This window comes from Pleuronectes platessa, chromosome 16 (genome assembly GCF_947347685.1).
Source record: "Pleuronectes platessa chromosome 16, fPlePla1.1, whole genome shotgun sequence".
NCBI lineage: Eukaryota > Metazoa > Chordata > Actinopteri > Pleuronectiformes > Pleuronectidae > Pleuronectes > Pleuronectes platessa.
The window spans coordinates 15,295,332-15,312,388 of NC_070641.1; the positions used below are offsets into that span (position 1 = coordinate 15,295,332).

The 17,057-nt window shown below is 42.2% G+C and overlaps 1 protein-coding gene across 3 annotated transcripts in view; it reads left to right on the forward strand.

Moving 5' to 3' along the window:
* Positions 1 to 17,057, forward strand: part of rnf213a (ring finger protein 213a) — a 29,459-nt gene continuing 12,402 nt past the window's right edge. Inside the window, exons 1-29 of one of the 3 annotated variants that reach the window (XM_053444090.1) lie at positions 1 to 269; positions 1,542 to 1,661; positions 2,072 to 2,226; positions 2,661 to 3,431; positions 3,798 to 3,946; positions 4,068 to 4,235; positions 4,395 to 4,594; positions 4,696 to 4,985; positions 5,072 to 5,331; positions 5,412 to 5,627; positions 5,737 to 5,929; positions 6,012 to 6,067; positions 6,645 to 6,819; positions 6,924 to 7,058; positions 7,180 to 7,278; positions 7,362 to 7,484; positions 7,635 to 7,818; positions 7,960 to 8,133; positions 8,276 to 8,428; positions 8,508 to 9,127; positions 9,584 to 9,743; positions 9,840 to 10,057; positions 10,280 to 10,417; positions 10,534 to 10,698; positions 11,132 to 12,425; positions 12,547 to 12,728; positions 12,840 to 12,995; positions 13,087 to 16,689; positions 16,771 to 16,895. In XM_053444090.1, coding sequence (XP_053300065.1) covers positions 1,562 to 1,661; positions 2,072 to 2,226; positions 2,661 to 3,431; positions 3,798 to 3,946; positions 4,068 to 4,235; positions 4,395 to 4,594; positions 4,696 to 4,985; positions 5,072 to 5,331; positions 5,412 to 5,627; positions 5,737 to 5,929; positions 6,012 to 6,067; positions 6,645 to 6,819; positions 6,924 to 7,058; positions 7,180 to 7,278; positions 7,362 to 7,484; positions 7,635 to 7,818; positions 7,960 to 8,133; positions 8,276 to 8,428; positions 8,508 to 9,127; positions 9,584 to 9,743; positions 9,840 to 10,057; positions 10,280 to 10,417; positions 10,534 to 10,698; positions 11,132 to 12,425; positions 12,547 to 12,728; positions 12,840 to 12,995; positions 13,087 to 16,689; positions 16,771 to 16,895 — 10,262 coding nt within the window. In that variant the 5' untranslated portion in view covers positions 1 to 269; positions 1,542 to 1,561. The remainder of the gene's footprint in view (positions 270 to 1,541; positions 1,662 to 2,071; positions 2,227 to 2,660; positions 3,432 to 3,797; positions 3,947 to 4,067; positions 4,236 to 4,394; positions 4,595 to 4,695; positions 4,986 to 5,071; positions 5,332 to 5,411; positions 5,628 to 5,736; positions 5,930 to 6,011; positions 6,068 to 6,644; positions 6,820 to 6,923; positions 7,059 to 7,179; positions 7,279 to 7,361; positions 7,485 to 7,634; positions 7,819 to 7,959; positions 8,134 to 8,275; positions 8,429 to 8,507; positions 9,128 to 9,583; positions 9,744 to 9,839; positions 10,058 to 10,279; positions 10,418 to 10,533; positions 10,699 to 11,131; positions 12,426 to 12,546; positions 12,729 to 12,839; positions 12,996 to 13,086; positions 16,690 to 16,770; positions 16,896 to 17,057) is intronic. The other 2 variants (XM_053444092.1, XM_053444091.1) reach the window with 2 other exon arrangements.

Here is a 17,057-nt window from a genome sequence, read left to right on the forward strand (position 1 = left end):
CTTAAAGAACTTGCGGAAACGAGTGGACAACGGCTCCGACCAGACGTGACTCTGCGCCCGGTGCGTCGGAGCTCGACACGGAGAGATGAGCTGCGGGTTTGGCGGTTTTTGCAGAGAAGAGGAAGAAGAGAAAGAAGTCAGACTCTGGCTCTCGGTTAATGGCGGAAACCACTTTCAAAGCTTTATAGACGACAACGTGCAGAGCTGAATGTGAAAGTAAGTGAACTAGTCCTCTGCAAACTGGAGCAGCTACTGGACCGGTGTCACCGGTGAGTCCCATCATGTTTAACCACCACGTCATTCACCTGACACATGTTCTTCACATGTTCTTAACCTGACACATGTTCGTTATGTCGCTGTCGGTTCTGTGAAGTGGGTCAGGATCAAACTCAGCGGGCTAACGCTAGCTACGTAGCTCGTCGCCACACTACGCAGGGAGTCAGTGAGTTATTTATTAGTTGAAGCAATGACACTTGTTCAGAGTGACTCTGCTGCGTGGATACAGTGAATAACCGTGTAATGAAGCTGCAGGAACAACCGCAGCCATTGTTGGGTTTGTTTCTGAGGCGTTTTGGCTGTTTCCAAATGACGGCAGAGGCTGGAACCGAAACAGGAAGTGACTTCCCGCAGCACAGCCTGTGATTGGCTTCGCCTCGGAGCCAAAGATCTTTTACTGAACAGGAGGATTCCCTCCCGAGTTGGAAAATACGCTCTTGCAGCTTTTATTTATTTATTTACTCTCTCCACGCACATTTATATGATTTATATGACATCATTAACTACACTGTCTTTTTTATATGCTTTTAGTTTGCTTATTATTCTTTTCTCGGCTTCTTGCGCACCACTGTTATTATTTCCACACATGAAAGCATAATTTTAAACTCTTCCTTGAGAAAAACGATTGTGAAAAATTCCAAAATACGGAGGGATCGATAAAGAGAGCAGCATCAGGGAGGAGCACATAGTGATTCTCAAGCAATTGCATAAAATTCTGTGGTAATACATTCAAATGTACATCCATTACTTTAAAACATCTATCTAAATATACAGATACATAATTCACTGTTTTACTTATATTTATTTTATTTAATGACTTTTTTAGGTCATTGATGATTTACACGATGTCTCTTTTTAGAATGCTGTTGTACTAGTTTCCCACCGCAGCTGAACCAGGAGTGTCTCGGAGAAATATTTCTCATCCGGCTTTTAGATGTCTTACATATTTTGATTTCTAAAACTTTAAAGTGGTGCAGTCTGTTATTTTTTTTATTCTATAGCCCAGTGAGACCTTCTGTTTTTTCCCTGCTTTTTAGCTGAAATCATTAACTAATATGTAGGTGCATCATGTTGCAGTTTTCTCTTTACAATGTTATTTTTACCTCCATCGCTTATCTTAATGTTTCTGAGTCAGTTTCTTTCAAAGGGTATGTTCAGGATGATTGTTTCGCAGAAACTGGCAGAATGGAAAGTGAAAGGAGCTTGCCTCATGGTGTAATACAAGGTACTTTTCATTGAAGACATGTCCTCCCCTCCTTTTGCAGAGAACAACTCAAGCCTAAAGATGAAGTGTCCACAATGTGGCCATAGTGTTTCGGAGAAGACAGCCAAGTTCTGCAGTGAGTGTGGCTGGAAGTTGACTGTCCAACCTGCAAACAAACAGGGTGAGTAGTTTCATGTAGAAATGTGGTTAATGATTTACAGTTATGTAGAACTAATTTGGAGAACACAAGTCTACTCTACATTAATACTGCCAGTTTTCCATAGAGGCCTCAATGAGAAATCTAAATTGTGTGTGAAATACACATGTTCATTAATTCCTTCCTTCCTTCAGTCAGTCATTCATTCATTAACATAAAGGAACATGTTAGAAAACAACTTATCTTGCAAGAACTTATCCACATAAAAATTGAGTCTGTTCTTCCCTGACCCGTAACACACCCCTCCTACACGTTTCATGGTAATCAGTCTCATAGGTTTTGCATAATCCTGCTAATCAACAAACACACAAACAAGGACACAAACACCCCAATAATTGATGTCCGATATACTTTAACATGTGTCTTTATTCCAGATGCAGAAAGTGAGCCCCAATCCTTGAAAGCAGACTTGGAAGGTACAACTGAGAAATCAGAGCCTCAGAAAAACTTCCCACCTGTGGACAGCAAGGAATCCAAGGAATCCCCCAAACAACAAAATGAAGACAACACCGGCAATCAGAAGAAGAAGGTGATTAAGACTGATTTGCATTTCAATCATATTGCTTTATACTGACCGCTTCTGCCCATCCCATTTAAATAAGTGTGAGAAGGCTGCACAACAGAAACATCTTCTGAAATCTGTATCCTCCAAAAAGATCCATGTAGTTGAATTAGCTTCATTTTAGAACTGTTGCATTGTTGGAAACCCAATGAACTGGCAACTCTGCATGTACGAATGACATAAAACTAATTCGATTATTTAGTTGGACAGTCACAACTGAAACTTAGACGCTACTTTATTCGTAGGACATTACAGCGTGAAATATTAATAATAAAACACATCATTTTACGTACATTTTAAAAGTAGCTTAGATATTTAATTAATGCCCAAGAAAGTAAGAATCTGTGGATTATCAGTAAAGTGGATTTTAAAACGGATCCTCTACCTTTTTGTCATGATAGAAAAAAAAGAAGAAGAATAAAAAGAAGAAAGATGGCAGTATATTATCAGACTTTGGCCAGAGCCTGTCACACGTGTCCCTGGAAGACAACCAGGGGACGCAGGACAGAGGAGACTCCTCTGACAGTGAAAGCTCAAACAAAGCAGCGGATGAAACATCAGTCTCACTCCAAGATGAAGCCTCCTCAGTGGAGAGTCAGCCTAGTTCCTTTGTAGCCAACAGCCCTGCCGCACCGTTTGAAGACGCACAAGACATCCAAAGTGAAAACCCTGCTGCGACAGAAAGGCAGTTGGAGGAAAGTCAAGCACACTCCAATGAGGTAGAGAGCAACACACAGAAATCGAATGAGGATCAGACACTCAAGACAGCAGTGGGCGACACTCCGACTCAACACCCCACGTCAGAGGACAAGGGTACCACTCCTCAGTCAGGTAATGGTAAAGGGAGCAAGGCCGCTAACCCTAAAGATCCAAAGGCTGAGAGTCCGACTCAACACCCCACGTCAGAGGACAAGGGTACCACTCCTCAGTCAGGTACTGGTAAACGGACCAAGCCCGCTGACTCTAAAGATCCAAAGGCTGACGGAAAAAAGACAAAGAAAGATGCAGCAGTCACTGAGAAGCCTTCACTGGACCAGAATGCTAATGTAGAACCAAGTGTGAAGCAGACGGGACAAAACAAACCTAAAGGAAAGAGTCAGCAGGACCAGAAGCAGAAGCAGAATGTGGCAGCCAAAGGAAAGATGGTTTTTGGCAATGGAGATTCATCAAAGGTAAGTCTGAGTGAAACGTATTAAAAAAAGTTATATTCTTATTGAGAAGCAGAAAACTACATTTAAATCTGTCTCCATGTTTGCAGATGTTTAGGGTGTAGGGCTAGATATCATTGTTTATTTCTTATTATTTTAATATTAAAATTAAATTAAAATGTTGAATGAAAATTAGGTAATTCACAACTAAACACAGTGAACATGTTATTCATTGTTATGTATATATTATATATATATATATAAATACAAATACAATTACAGCAATACATTTTTTTTATATTTGAATTAGAATCTCAGACTCCTGAAGTTCATTCCAGCAGCCCTATGAAGGTATATATTTAGGATACATATTTATCGATCCTTGTACAGGCGGTCACTAAAGGCTCAAGCGTTGACCCAGAGGGGAATGTAGAGCACATGGAGGTGAAGCAGTCTGGAAGTGGGCAGGACTCGAATCCAGCTCAAACCTCAGAGGACGACGCAGAATCCAACACACCCGCTGGCCCACCACCCAAAAGGTGATGACGTTCTCTTTGATGGCTGCACACTATTCCTTAAGAAAACATTTTCCAGGTTACTCCCGATGTGTGTGATATATTTACTGCAGTATTTTTGTGTTAATTTATTCTCGTCTTTTAGGCCGACCAGGAACCAGACCATTGCAGCGAACGACAGACTCACGATTTACTTCCACGCTGTTCTTTCGAAGGATTTCAAATTTGATCCGAATGAGGATCTTATCTTTATCAGGGCCGGGTCTCCTATTGGCTCATGGGAGGAAAATACAGTTGAGCTGCAAGTGACCAGGTATGTTTTCTAAAATGGTCGGTGAAGTTCAGATGGTGGCCACCTGCAGCTGAAGCCGTTTTTAGACATGAACTCGGGAGAACATCTGTAGAATCGGGTCCAGTGCCCAACCTGCACTCATCACCAAGTAAATGTTACTTTCTTCTCCTCCTCACACAGGTGTCTCGGAGAACATGGTTTTCTTGTTGAGGGCAGTCTGATGGCAAGCAAAAATAAAGCTGCAGTTAACTCGATACCATACAAATATGTTGTCTACCACAGAAAAAAGGATAAATATGAGTATGAGTTCATTTACAAAGATGATGCTAAAAAAACGACCAACAGATGTTTGTTTGTCAAGTCCGGACTCCTCAATGAAGGTAAATCTATAATTGACTGAGGCCATTTATAACAAGAGGATTTTAATACAGGATTTTTCATTCTTATCCTCAACAACTGTCTTCTGTCGTTTTTGTTAAAGGGGACTGGCATCAATATGATGACATCATCTGTGTTGAACCAACAAAGGGTGTCCTCAAAAGCATTAAAGAAACCCTTTGGCCCAAACAAAGGACGAGTCTGATTCAAGGAAGAGAGATAGCTGGGAAAATAATGCTTTCCACCATATTTGATCTTCTTAGTAGCTGGAGTGAGATCAATCTGAAAAGTTTTCTGATCCAACTGAATCAATTCTTTGAGGTTTACGGGGACCCCTTTGTTTATGAGGAGACACATAAGAAGTGGTACTCCTTAGATTATGGAAAAGACGATGTAAGTTCATAATCTTGGCACAGTAAAATTATACATGGCTTACAAACACCCAGGTAGATTGATTACCTGTGGATTTCTCCCCTTAGGTGAGGAAGATGCTGAAAGAGTTCATGCTGACGAGCCTGGTTCCTCAGTTGCTGAAGGATGGAGATGGGAAGATGCTCTACATTCCCGACCCCATTAGGGCGGCTGTGATCATGCTATGTGTATGTAAGAAGCATAGTATCCGTCTAAATGAACCTGAGCTTTATAAGCTCTGCGCCATGCTTTGCCTGCCCAAGCAAAGCAAAGAGGATTTCCTTCAGTACTGGGCAGATTTCTCAAAGGATGTCATTATTCTCAAAAGGTAAGTACCGAATCTTTCCCAGTCATCCATCTTCTCCAGTAAATAACTTAAAATCACTGCATATTTTACTATTTTTGTAGTAGTCTCCAAGGATATTTGGAGTATCTGATAAATACGGTGAGAAAAGTGGGAAACCCCCGATGGATTCTGGTGCTGCCGCTCCTCCACCTCCTCAAAGGCACTTCAAAGCCCTTCGAAATACCCGCTTCTGGAAACGTGAAGTACGGCCCATCCTGGGCTGGTTTGCAAGGCCTTGATATGAGTGCAGGGACATACATGAGCAGTCAAGAGAGACAGTAAGAGTTCCCCTAACTTTACCAAAGTTGAGCTTACACAGTGCATTTATCTGCAGATAAGTGGGTCTTACTCTGTTTTATTTGTTTTTTACCACTCTCCTGTTTTCAGGGCACTAATGAACGTGATAAAGAACCACCGACACTTGATGGAGGTGGATGCACTTCTCACACGATCCTGCTTGTTCCTGCTGTCGGTTGATGAACTGATGGATTGGATCGGCAACATCGACATAGAGCTTTTGGACATTCTTCTTGTTTTCTTAAATAAAGCTCCTCATGATGTCAGCTACAGTAACTCCAAGGTGAAGGGGAAACATTTGTAAATAATACATATCAGGGTTGGAGTGCATTAAATTAAATTAATCTTGGGTTTCTGTTTTACAGGCAGTGACTGACATTCTCTCGCACATCCAAATGCAACTTATTGAAGAAAAATACAGGTGACTCGCTCTTCTAAATTTAGCAGATTTTTGTTTTATTGAATTTTAAAGGCATGAAGTCACTGATTATTTGTGTTTTTCGGTAAACTGTTATTGAGACACGCTTTAAGAAAAGTGTTTTGGTTGTTCAGTTTTCTTGAATGGCTTTAAATCGCTGTGTAGACCATGAAATGACATTTAACAGAGGAGGGTTAAGACCAGGCAAATGAAAAACACTTGTGTGGTTTCTCCCTCTGAACAGATGGTTTTAGGCACAATATCTTCAAAGCCTTAATACTGCTAAAAAAATGTATAATTTCCTTGGCACCAAAACTGACTTAAGTTTAATTTCACCAATTCATCACCAAAAGGCATTTTTTGCAGTTGTTAGTTGTTTGATATATTCTTAAAAGTTTGACTTTATCTTGAACTTTTCAATTATTCTTCATATGCAAAATTTACGGAAAAACAAAATCTTCATCTTCTCACTTTTACTCCTTATGCCTGGACCTAACACTCTTCTGTACATTTCTCTATGAAGGGTTGACATGTTTGTCCAAGTTGGTCAATTTTGCATTCTTCTTTTTCCTCATCATAGTTATTTTACTGAGGCCTACTGGAGAGAGTGTCTTGCGACAGCAGTGAAACTGTTAGAGAAGATCTGCAGGGCAGTCAAACCATCATCATATGCCCTGGACGCCACTAATATTCCCATAGCCTGCATGAATCTGGTTGCATCAGTTGCAGATGTTTTTCATTGTAAAAAACAACAGGTATGTGAAGTCAATGTGAATGAGCCCTTACCTTTTCAACCAGAATTAAGTTTAGCTGATTTCAAATATACTTGGCCTGATTATAATATTATATTCCTTTTCAGGACACAGAGCAGCAAGATGCAAAAGACTTCATCTCTCAGGCGATACACATTATGAGAGACTGGATCAATCGCTCCTTCAGACAGGGTTTGCTCAACACGTCCATGTTTCATGTTCAGGTCACAGCGGAGATGGAAGTGAGCAGTTTTGTTAAATTTTTTAAATAAAACCGAACATGCATACAGACATTTGCTCGCAATAAATTTCTTTCAGAGAATACTGGTAAATTGTCCCTTTTTTGTTGTTCGTGATTAACAGATGTGGAACAACGTAATTGCCGTCCAGTTCAAAGATGAAGATTGCAAAGAAGAGTGGAGACAGAAGTTTACAAGGGATTTTGAGGGCAAGTACAAACAGGTACGTAATGCACGTTATGTAAATTTCAGTAAAAGTTTAACAATTTAACATATTTAACATAATTTATGTTTTTTTGGTTTCAGGAACAAGCTGTGGATCAAATTGAATTCTACTGCTCAAAAATAGAAGAACTCAGTGTTTCCCATCCACATATTTCTGCTAGTATTGAGAGGTGTGCTCTTGAGGCTGTTACATCTTTGTGCCAGGTATGAACACTCCTCATTCTTCCTCTTGTCATACCTAACAACACTTTTATCATGTAATCAAGAATTTGATTATTTCTGGAAGTCACAAGGTCACTGCACCTATCTAAAATATGCACAATAATCCTCATTGCTGTTTTACTTCTTATGCAGACCAAGTCTGAGGGCAGACTGTTTGAGAGGCTCAAGATAAATTGGAAGTTTGGGAAACTCCTCTCAGCCATCATCCAGAAATCATGGCCGAGGGACCCTCAAGGAAACTATGAAGAAGATGAAGAACTGGTCCTCAGGCACCTTCTCTCCTGGAATGCAGCCAAAGACGTTTTCAAACTACACGGTAACTCCTCACATGAAAGAAAAAAAGATGTTGACATGGTTAGGGGAGTGATGGCCTGTCGTGATCTCAAAGTCAATCAGGCAAAGAAGACATTGCTGTTGATTTAGACAAAACGCTGACATGTAATTTCTGCCATTGCAGGGGCGGAAGAAAAGCTGATCGAGACGCTCACTCAGGAAGCCAGGGATAGATTTGCTATTGCCATATCATCCTTCACAGCCATCAACGATCAACTGGTCCATGGAAAAATTCGGATCAGTCTGCTCAACATCATTCTGGAGAAGAGAGATTTCTTCCTAGAACTGCTGAAAATCGGTAAAAAGTCAAATTAAGTTTGAAAGAAATTAACCATAAATCTGTTTTTTATTGATGAAAGTAACCCCTGAACACGCTTCTGTTCGTGTGTACTGGCCTAATATAAATATTTACATTTGTGCGTGTGGTTTGATTTTGACAGGTTGCCTCTCTGAGCATGAACAATATAAAGATACTGACAAAATGAGGAGGCTGTTGCAATGCAGAGAAAACGAAGTGGAAGCTGTGTACCACGAGAAGAAGCTGGTGGACGTGTTCTTAACAATGAGCCACAAACTTAAGGAACACATGACAGGTATTGAGTGAATCAGTCAGTTTGGTTTGATCCTAATGTGCCATAACTTTAACACCTTCTTTTTCACATCACACGACAGTCGATGTTGCCGACATGGAAGTGAAACAACAGGTCAAAGTTGACATCATGCCCCTGAACCTTTTCATGGAGGTTCATCAATTAGATGAACTTCCCTCTGAGATGGCTGGTGTTGTCACCTACTTCAGTCTGGATGAAGAATTCAAAGAAATGGCGGAGACCCTGAACACCTTCGGAGACAGCTATATATTCAAAGTGTGTTGGGAGCAACGAGCCAAACTCTGGGTCACCGAAGAAGTTATGTCGGATGATTCCAATGAACAGGAAGTAGCAGACATGATGGCAACACCAGAGATGATGCACGAGGAAGTTTTCATGCCCTGCTATGAAACTTACAAAGGCATCTACGCTTCTCTGAAGAGCGGCAGCATAAGGCTCGAGGAGGTCAACCGGCTCTTTAGAGCGTTCGAGGGGAAGTACGAAGAGCTTGCGAAGGACCTGGACATCATGTGCAGAGTTGATAAATCAACTGAAAAAAAGTGGATCAACATCAGGGTTCAACAGATTGAGCAGTATCACGAGCTTCATCTCGCCGTGGCTTCGGCTCAAATCATCATGACGGTTAAAGAGACGCTTCGTCTGCAGGGGGACTTCCGGGTTCTTGAGACTCTCACAGAAGTTGTAAGTGGCCACGTGTGAATTTTGCATATTGCACCCAAAACTCTTGTGTTAAACGTTTGTCGGCTACAAACCTCCTTCTGCACAACACATGTATAATACGATGTCTGTGTAGAGATAATGCATACACAAATTTAAATAGCAATCATTAGAATGCATAACTCCGCCGAGGCCCAACAGTCCCTTTTATAAATTAAATTCACTAGATCCAGATTTTTATTTCCATGATCCTTGAATTCTTTGAGAAACCAACAAAAGTGAGGAATAACCCTTGCTATGTGAAATTTCATGTTAATCTGTCAATTTGGTTTTAGATAATCCTTCAAATTTACAAAGGTAAATGAAAACATACCCTCCTTGGCGCAGGTAATAATCTGCTGATGATGTAGAGGTGATTTAGTGGGTGTGATTTACTCAGAACTATTTTAGGAATCCTAAATGTTCTCTTCCTAATGTCAGAGTCACGCAGACTTTCAGAAAGAGCAGCTCAATCGGATCGACAACGACTTGATGCATGCAAAGAAGGTTCTGGTGGACATCAATGAGCCCCGCAGACAGTGCCTCTGGGAGCTGGGACACAGAGGACACTTTGTAAAATGGGTCAAGGATGCACTTGAAGGTAAAAGTCTTTTTTTTTTTTTTATTTTAGTTGCAAAATAAAATTGTATATGATTCTCATTCAAACGAATTATTTATAAATGTTATTTTTGATCAGATATCAACGAGTTGAAGGTGTTTGTTGACTTGGCTTCCATCTCTGCGGGAGAGAATGATATGGACGTGGATCGCGTTGCTTGCTTCCACGATGCTGTCCTCGGCTACTCCCCGATGCTTTATGAGCTCAAACCAGACTCTGGTTTTCCTGTCTTCAAGGAAGTGCTGAAGAAGCTCTGGAGAGCTTTGGACAACGATGCCAACCTACCGAAAAAACTGGTAAGAGGATGCCTTGCTAATATTTGTACTAATAAGCTAGAACGGGACTTGAATTTTGGGCTTTTATATTAAACCTTTGATATGACTCCAAGACACTTTGTGATGGACAAATCCCTCGGTTGATTTACAATCAATATAGCAAGTACAAATAATTAACATTCATATGAATTTGAAAAGTCATACTGGCTACAGCTTTTTTACGAATTTTATCATCTCTTGTAGCGGGACAGTGCACGACACTTGGAATGGCTAAAGACTGTGAAGGACAGCCACGGATCAGTGGAGCTGTCCTCTCTCTCCTTGGCGTCAGCAATCAACAAAAAGGGTGTCTACCTGATCAGTGCACAAAGTGTAAAAACGGTAAGTAACGAAATCAAAGTTAATTGCATCCCTTTGGCCTTGCAGCATAGGATCTTACCTCCGAGAACAGACTCCCTCCAAAATTATGGGTGTATTTCTGTTTTCTCTCAATCTAGTTGAGTCTTGATACCGCCTTGAAGCTGCAGATTCCTGAGGAGCATGATGAGGGTCAGCAGATGCGCTGGTACTCTCTTGAGGACCTGAGGGAGCTGCAGAATAAACTCATGCTGATGTCTGGGAAAGCTGATCAAGGACAGAACGACGTTGATCACTTTGCTGAGGTAAACTGAAATGTTGCACTTTTATTTAAGGTCAATTGGTTTATCTTGTTCTTCTACTTTTATCTTGATAATAATCATGAGCAGTATTTTGTTTATGGGGGGTCTATCTATGGAGGTTATCATATAGTTTATAGTGATACAGCACACATACTGCGATACTGTATTATTGTCTGCACACAATAAGTTTGAAAGCTGTAAACTAGATTTTATTTGATGAAACACTGTAATTCTGGTTTGAATATTACTCAATTATAATATGTATTACTATTTTTAGAGATTTAGCAAATTTGGTCGCTACATTATATTTAGAGATAAGTTGTTTTATGAATACAATTATTTTCCACCTTATGCTGAAGAATATACTGAATGAATATACAGTACACACAAAAATGTATAAATTGCATTCGACTGTAGTTTCTTCTTTATCTTTCAGGTTTTTGCCAGTGTTCAGAGACTAGCTGAGGCATTTATTGCCCTCTACACTGCTGGGAATCCTCTGTTCAGACACTGGGACGCACAAATCAACTGCTGTTTAAGCAGCAATGAACCCAGCATAATGATGGACTTTAACCTGGGCAGTGTTCTCGGTGCTGTCATTGTGGAGGGCTGCATCGAGGAGCAGCTCCCTGAACTTTGCAGGAAAATGGAGAAATGCCTGGACTACTGGAGGGATTTTGTGGACAAGCAGAGGTCCCAACATTACTATCTTAACTACTTCACAGCTGAACAGATCGTCTACCTGTGCAGCAAGCTGACTCAGCAAAATGTGACCAATGTGGAGGACCAAGTTCTCATGATGCTCTCCTTTGTCAAGCAAAATTGCACATCCTTCGACTTGAGGCATGTGTGGCATGCACTCCGGTATGAACTCCTCACAAAACCACCAGAGCAAAATGAGGACATTGAGTTTCAGACGTTTGTCATGGTGCCAAGAAATGAGCTGGGAGACTCTGACTTCATCAGCGGACTGGATCCTCTACCAAGTCTTTTGGAACAAACGAATGGTTCCCAAAAATTTGATCTGATCTGGAATGCTTATATGAAAGACATGAATAATTTTCTCCCGCACATCCTTGATACAAACAGTCTTGGGCAATTGTTGGAGATACTGGCTAACAGAAAAGACAAGAGTGAAGAAGATGAGGGTGAGGGTGAAGAAGACATTACTGATGATTACATGGGGAATTTCATCAGGAGGCAGCTACCTAAAGCCTTGGTCACAGGAAAGCCTAACTTGATAATTTGCCCTCAGGATGAGGTCCTGACTTCTTGCATCTCCATTTACATGAGTAGCGAATGTGAGCCACTTCCCACCTATGATGAAGTCTTCCTGTGCAACTCCTCAACACCATATGAACAGGTGGAGCTATTCCTCAGACGCTGTCTCAGCACCGGCTACGGAGGAGACAAGATATACTCTCTACTGTATGGTGATCTGCTCTCTTACGACGTGAGCTCTAAACTTGAGAGCTTCTTCCAGCGAATGAAGATGCAGAGCAGGAAAGACTACAGACTGGTCATCCTCTGCAGCTCAGAGAGAGAAAATGCCTACCTCCCCTCAGCCTTCAGCCAGCACAGATTGCACATAGTTCCCCAGGAGCCATTTGTAAGGATCCAGAGGTACCTCCACAGTCACTACATCGTCCCAGCAGATCAATGCAGTGCCGCAGCTGCATTCACAGACCGACTGTGCGTTGGTGTCGTCTCATCCAAAAGGGCTGGCGTTGGTGCGTATGTATTAAATAGGCAAATTGAAATTGAGAATTGATGTTAATATTGGTCACATGAAGACTATTCACTGCGAGTACTATCAATACCTCCTAAAATGACCTATACTTTAAATTGCAGGTAAATCTCTCTACATCGAAAGGCTGTATGAGAAACTGAAGCACTCAACCAAAAAGCCGTCAACAAGGAAATGCATTCGCTTAATTGAGCCTAAGGTGGATGAGAACGTTGTCCTTCAAGCTCTGTTAGACACTCCCAACAGGGAAGAACTCACAATGTTCCATTTCGACGTCACATCATCGGTAATAATGGGTTTGACATTGATGATGAGCATAGAGCAATATAACCTTTTCAATAAGATAGGCCTCATCATATCGCGTATAATCCTAATGGACTGTGTTTTGTCTGTGAAGGTGCAGAAAGGCCTCCATGAGTTTCTTTTCAAACTCTTGATTCTGCGCTACCTGATGGATTCTGAGGGAAGGATGTGGAAATGCAGTGACCAGCAGCTGTATGTCATGGAGATTTTAGAGCCGTCTGTTAAGGCGACCAGAAATGCTGCACGGCCGGTAAGTTCTTAAGCGTTTTGGCACTAACAGCACATTTGATATCTGATTCTAAACCGGTTGTGCTTTTATCTCTTCTTTTATTACTGCTCAGGCTGAAACTGGGAAAAGCACATTCGTAGACGTGTTCCCAAATATTTTCTGCCGACCACCCAAAGATGTGCTGACGATTGAGATGAGCAAGCAAGAATATCCTACCGTTGTGAGCAGTGATGACCCATTGATGGATGATAAGGAATTCAGGAGTGAAGCCTTTCAGCGGCCATATCAGTATCTCACACGTTTTCATAACCACACTGATCTTGACGTGTTCAAGTATCAGGGCGTTGAAGGGACACATGTGGAATGTCTTCAGATGCTTCTCATGTACTGTGGCATTATGGACCCATCCTGGGCAGAACTGAGAAATTTTGCAACGTTCCTTAACTTTCAGCTGCAAGACTGTGAAACATCAGTTTTTTGTGATGCTACTATCACTGGAGACACACTTACTGGATTCAAAAACTTTGTGGTGGACTTCATGATCCTGATGGCAAAGGACTTTGCCACGCCATCACTCAGTATCTCTGACCAGAGTCCTGGCAGAATGCAGATGGACCACACTGGTCTCCGAGATGAAGACCTGGCTCCTTTTAGGATTAGAAAGAGATGGGAAAAAGAACCACATCCATACATTTTCTTTAATGATGACCATGTCTCCATGACCTTCATTGGTTTCCATCTTCAGCTCAATAACCAAAACTCTGTCGATGCCATTGAACCTACCTCTAAAAGGGTGATAAAGGCGAATGTCATGACAAAGGTATTGTATGATGGCTTAAATCTACAGAGAGTCCCTTTCAACATCAACTTTGATAGCCTGCCAAGAGGGGAAAAAATAGAGCGACTCTGTAACGTTCTTGGTATCCAGTGGCCTCTTGACCCTGATGAAACATACGAGCTCACAACTGACAACATTCTCAAGATGCTGGCAATCCATATGCGGTTCAGGTGCGGCATCCCTGTCATTATCATGGGTGAGACAGGGTGTGGTAAGACGAGACTCATCAAATTCCTCTGTGAGCTGCGGAGGAGTGGAGTGGCCACTGAAAACATGAAGCTGGTCAAGGTCCACGGAGGAACCTCTTCAGAGATGATTTACAACAAAGTCAGAGAAGCCGAAGACATTGCTTCAATCAACAAACAACACTATGGATTTGACTCTGTTCTCTTTTTTGATGAGGCCAACACTACTGAGGCCATCAGCAGTATTAAGGAGGTCCTCTGTGACAAGACAGTCAAGGGAGAAAGGTTGACACCCCACAGCGGTTTGCAGATAATCGCAGCATGCAACCCTTACCGAAAGCACACAGACGAGATGATTCAGAGGCTAGAATCTGCTGGTCTTGGTTACAGAGTTAGATCTGAAGAGACGGATGAAAAGCTTGGATCGATCCCACTCCGTCAGTTGGTATATAGAGTGCAAGCATTGCCACCCAGCATGATCCCTTTGGTGTGGGACTTTGGGCAGTTAAATGATCTCACAGAAAAAATATACATCCAGCAGATTGTGCAAAGAGTGGTTGAAAATAAAACAATCCAACAAAGTTACATCAAGTGCATCGCTGATGTTCTTTCAGCCTCACAGCAGTATATGAGGAAAAGAAACGACGAATGTAGCTTTGTCAGCTTGAGAGATGTTGAGCGCTGCATGCAGGCTTTTGTTTGGTTCTATGAAAACCATGCCATGTTGTTTGTAGAGCTTGAAGAGTTTGAGAGTAAACAAAACTCTGATCAAAATGAAAGACGTCAGAGACAGTCTGAGGTGAGAGACCCAATTCTCTGGTCTCTAGTCATGGCAATCGGAGTGTGCTACCATGCCTGCCTAGAACATAAGGATAAATACCGACAAAAGGTCAGTAAAAGCCTGCCACCAGCATACAGCCCAGCAAAAGTAATGCAGGACATTTCACTCATGCAAGATCTACTTTTAAGTGGCGTGCCTATGGGAGATACTATTGCTAGAAACAGTGCTCTCAAAGAGAACGTCTTCATGATGGTTCTCTGCATTGAGCTAAGAATCCCTCTCTTCTTGGTCGGAAAACCTGGAAGTTCAAAATCACTGTCTAAAACCTTGGTGGCAGATGCGATGCAAGGTCAAGCTGCTCACTCTGACCTCTACAAAAGGCTGAAACAGGTCCACCTGGTGTCCTTCCAGTGCAGCCCCCACTCAACACCAGAAGGCATCATCAATACATTCAAGCAATGTGGACGCTTTCAGGAAGGAAAGAACCTGAGTGAATACATTTCAGTTGTGGTTCTCGATGAGATTGGCCTGGCCGAGGACTCTCCAAAGATGCCACTGAAAACCCTTCACCCACTGCTAGAAGAGGGATGCATTGACGATGAGCCGCTACCGCACAAAAAGGTGGGCTTCATCGGTATCTCCAACTGGGCTCTAGACCCTGCAAAGATGAACAGAGGCATTTTTGTCTCCAGAGGTGATCCTGATGAGAGGGAACTGATTGAAAGTGCGAAGGGCATATGCTCATCTGATGCAATGGTTTTGGAAAAGGTCAGGGATTTCTTCCAACCCTTTGCAAGAGCCTACTTGAACATCTGCCACAAAGGAGGCAAAGGGTTTTTTGGCCTACGCGACTATTACAGCTTGATAAAGATGATCTTTGCAGCTGCCAAGGCCTCTCAGCTAAAGCCAACCGCTGAGGAAACTGTGAAAGCAGTGCTGAGAAATTTCAGTGGCAGGGATGATGTGGACGCAGTTGCTGTCTTTACCAAAAGACTACAGATGGCGCCCAGCTTGGACAACATCAGTGCCATTGAGTTTGTGAGAGAAAACATTCATGCAGTTGGACAGGATGAAGACTGTCGGTACTTGCTGGTGCTGACAAAAAATTATGCAGCCCTACAGATCCTGCAGCAGACCTTCTTCTCCGAAAGTTATCAGCCCGAAATAATCTTTGGATCCAGCTTTCCGAAAGACCAAGAGTATACCCAGATCTGCCGCAACATCAACAGAGTAAAGATTTGCATGGAAACAGGTCAAACAGTTGTGCTCCTAAACTTGCAGAACCTCTATGAAAGTCTGTATGACGCTCTCAACCAATATTACGTCTGCTTGGGAGGACAGAAGTATGTCGACCTCGGACTGGGAACCCACCGTGTGAAATGCAGGGTGCACAAAGACTTTCGGCTTATTGTCATTGAGGAAAGAGAGGTGGTGTATAAAGAGTTCCCGATACCTCTCATCAACAGGCTGGAGAAACACTACCTGGACATTCACACTGTCCTCAAAGCTGAGCAGAGGAGGATGGTGGATGAATTGGAGAAATGGGTGAGACTTTTTGTGTCCGTCAGCAGTCAAAACCTGGCTCCTACGTACAAGTACCAACCCCCAGACGTCTTCATCGGCTACCACTCGGACACGTGTGCTTCTGTGGCTCTACAAGTGATGGAGAAGCAGAAGGAAAGTTTAGAAATCTCCGATCCAGAGAGGCGAGTTCTTGAAGAAGCTAAACTGGTACTGCTCAAATGTGCCACACCAGACTCAGTGGTGCGGTTGGACTGCACAGAGCTCCCCAAAGTAGAGAGTGAACATCTGGCCAGGGTCTACTTTGAAGAGCAGAATAACAGTTGTTTGGCTGACTACATACTTGCTCACACAAGACAGGAAGTCCATGGCTGCTCCTGCTTCACAGAGGTAACTTTTAAAGTTATTATACAATACCAGTGTAAAATATATCCTACGGTTGTTTTCACTAATTGCCATTTTTAATCATAGGTGACAACATTCTCCAGACTTTTGACGTCATCTGACCTGGAACCACTGGAGCAAAGGTTTCTAAGTATCGAGCTTCTCTCACTTCAGCAGTTTGACACAGAGCACTCCTTCCTGAAGAAAATCAGGTTTGTTGATATATCGGAGAATGTAATATTTTACACTTTATAGCCGTCATGACTCATTAATCGTGACTTGTTAATATTATCAACAGTCCAAACTATTGGGGGGGGGGGGGTAGGTAGGTAGGTAGTTAATCTGCTAAGGCATGATCTCAGTCTAAAGATCAA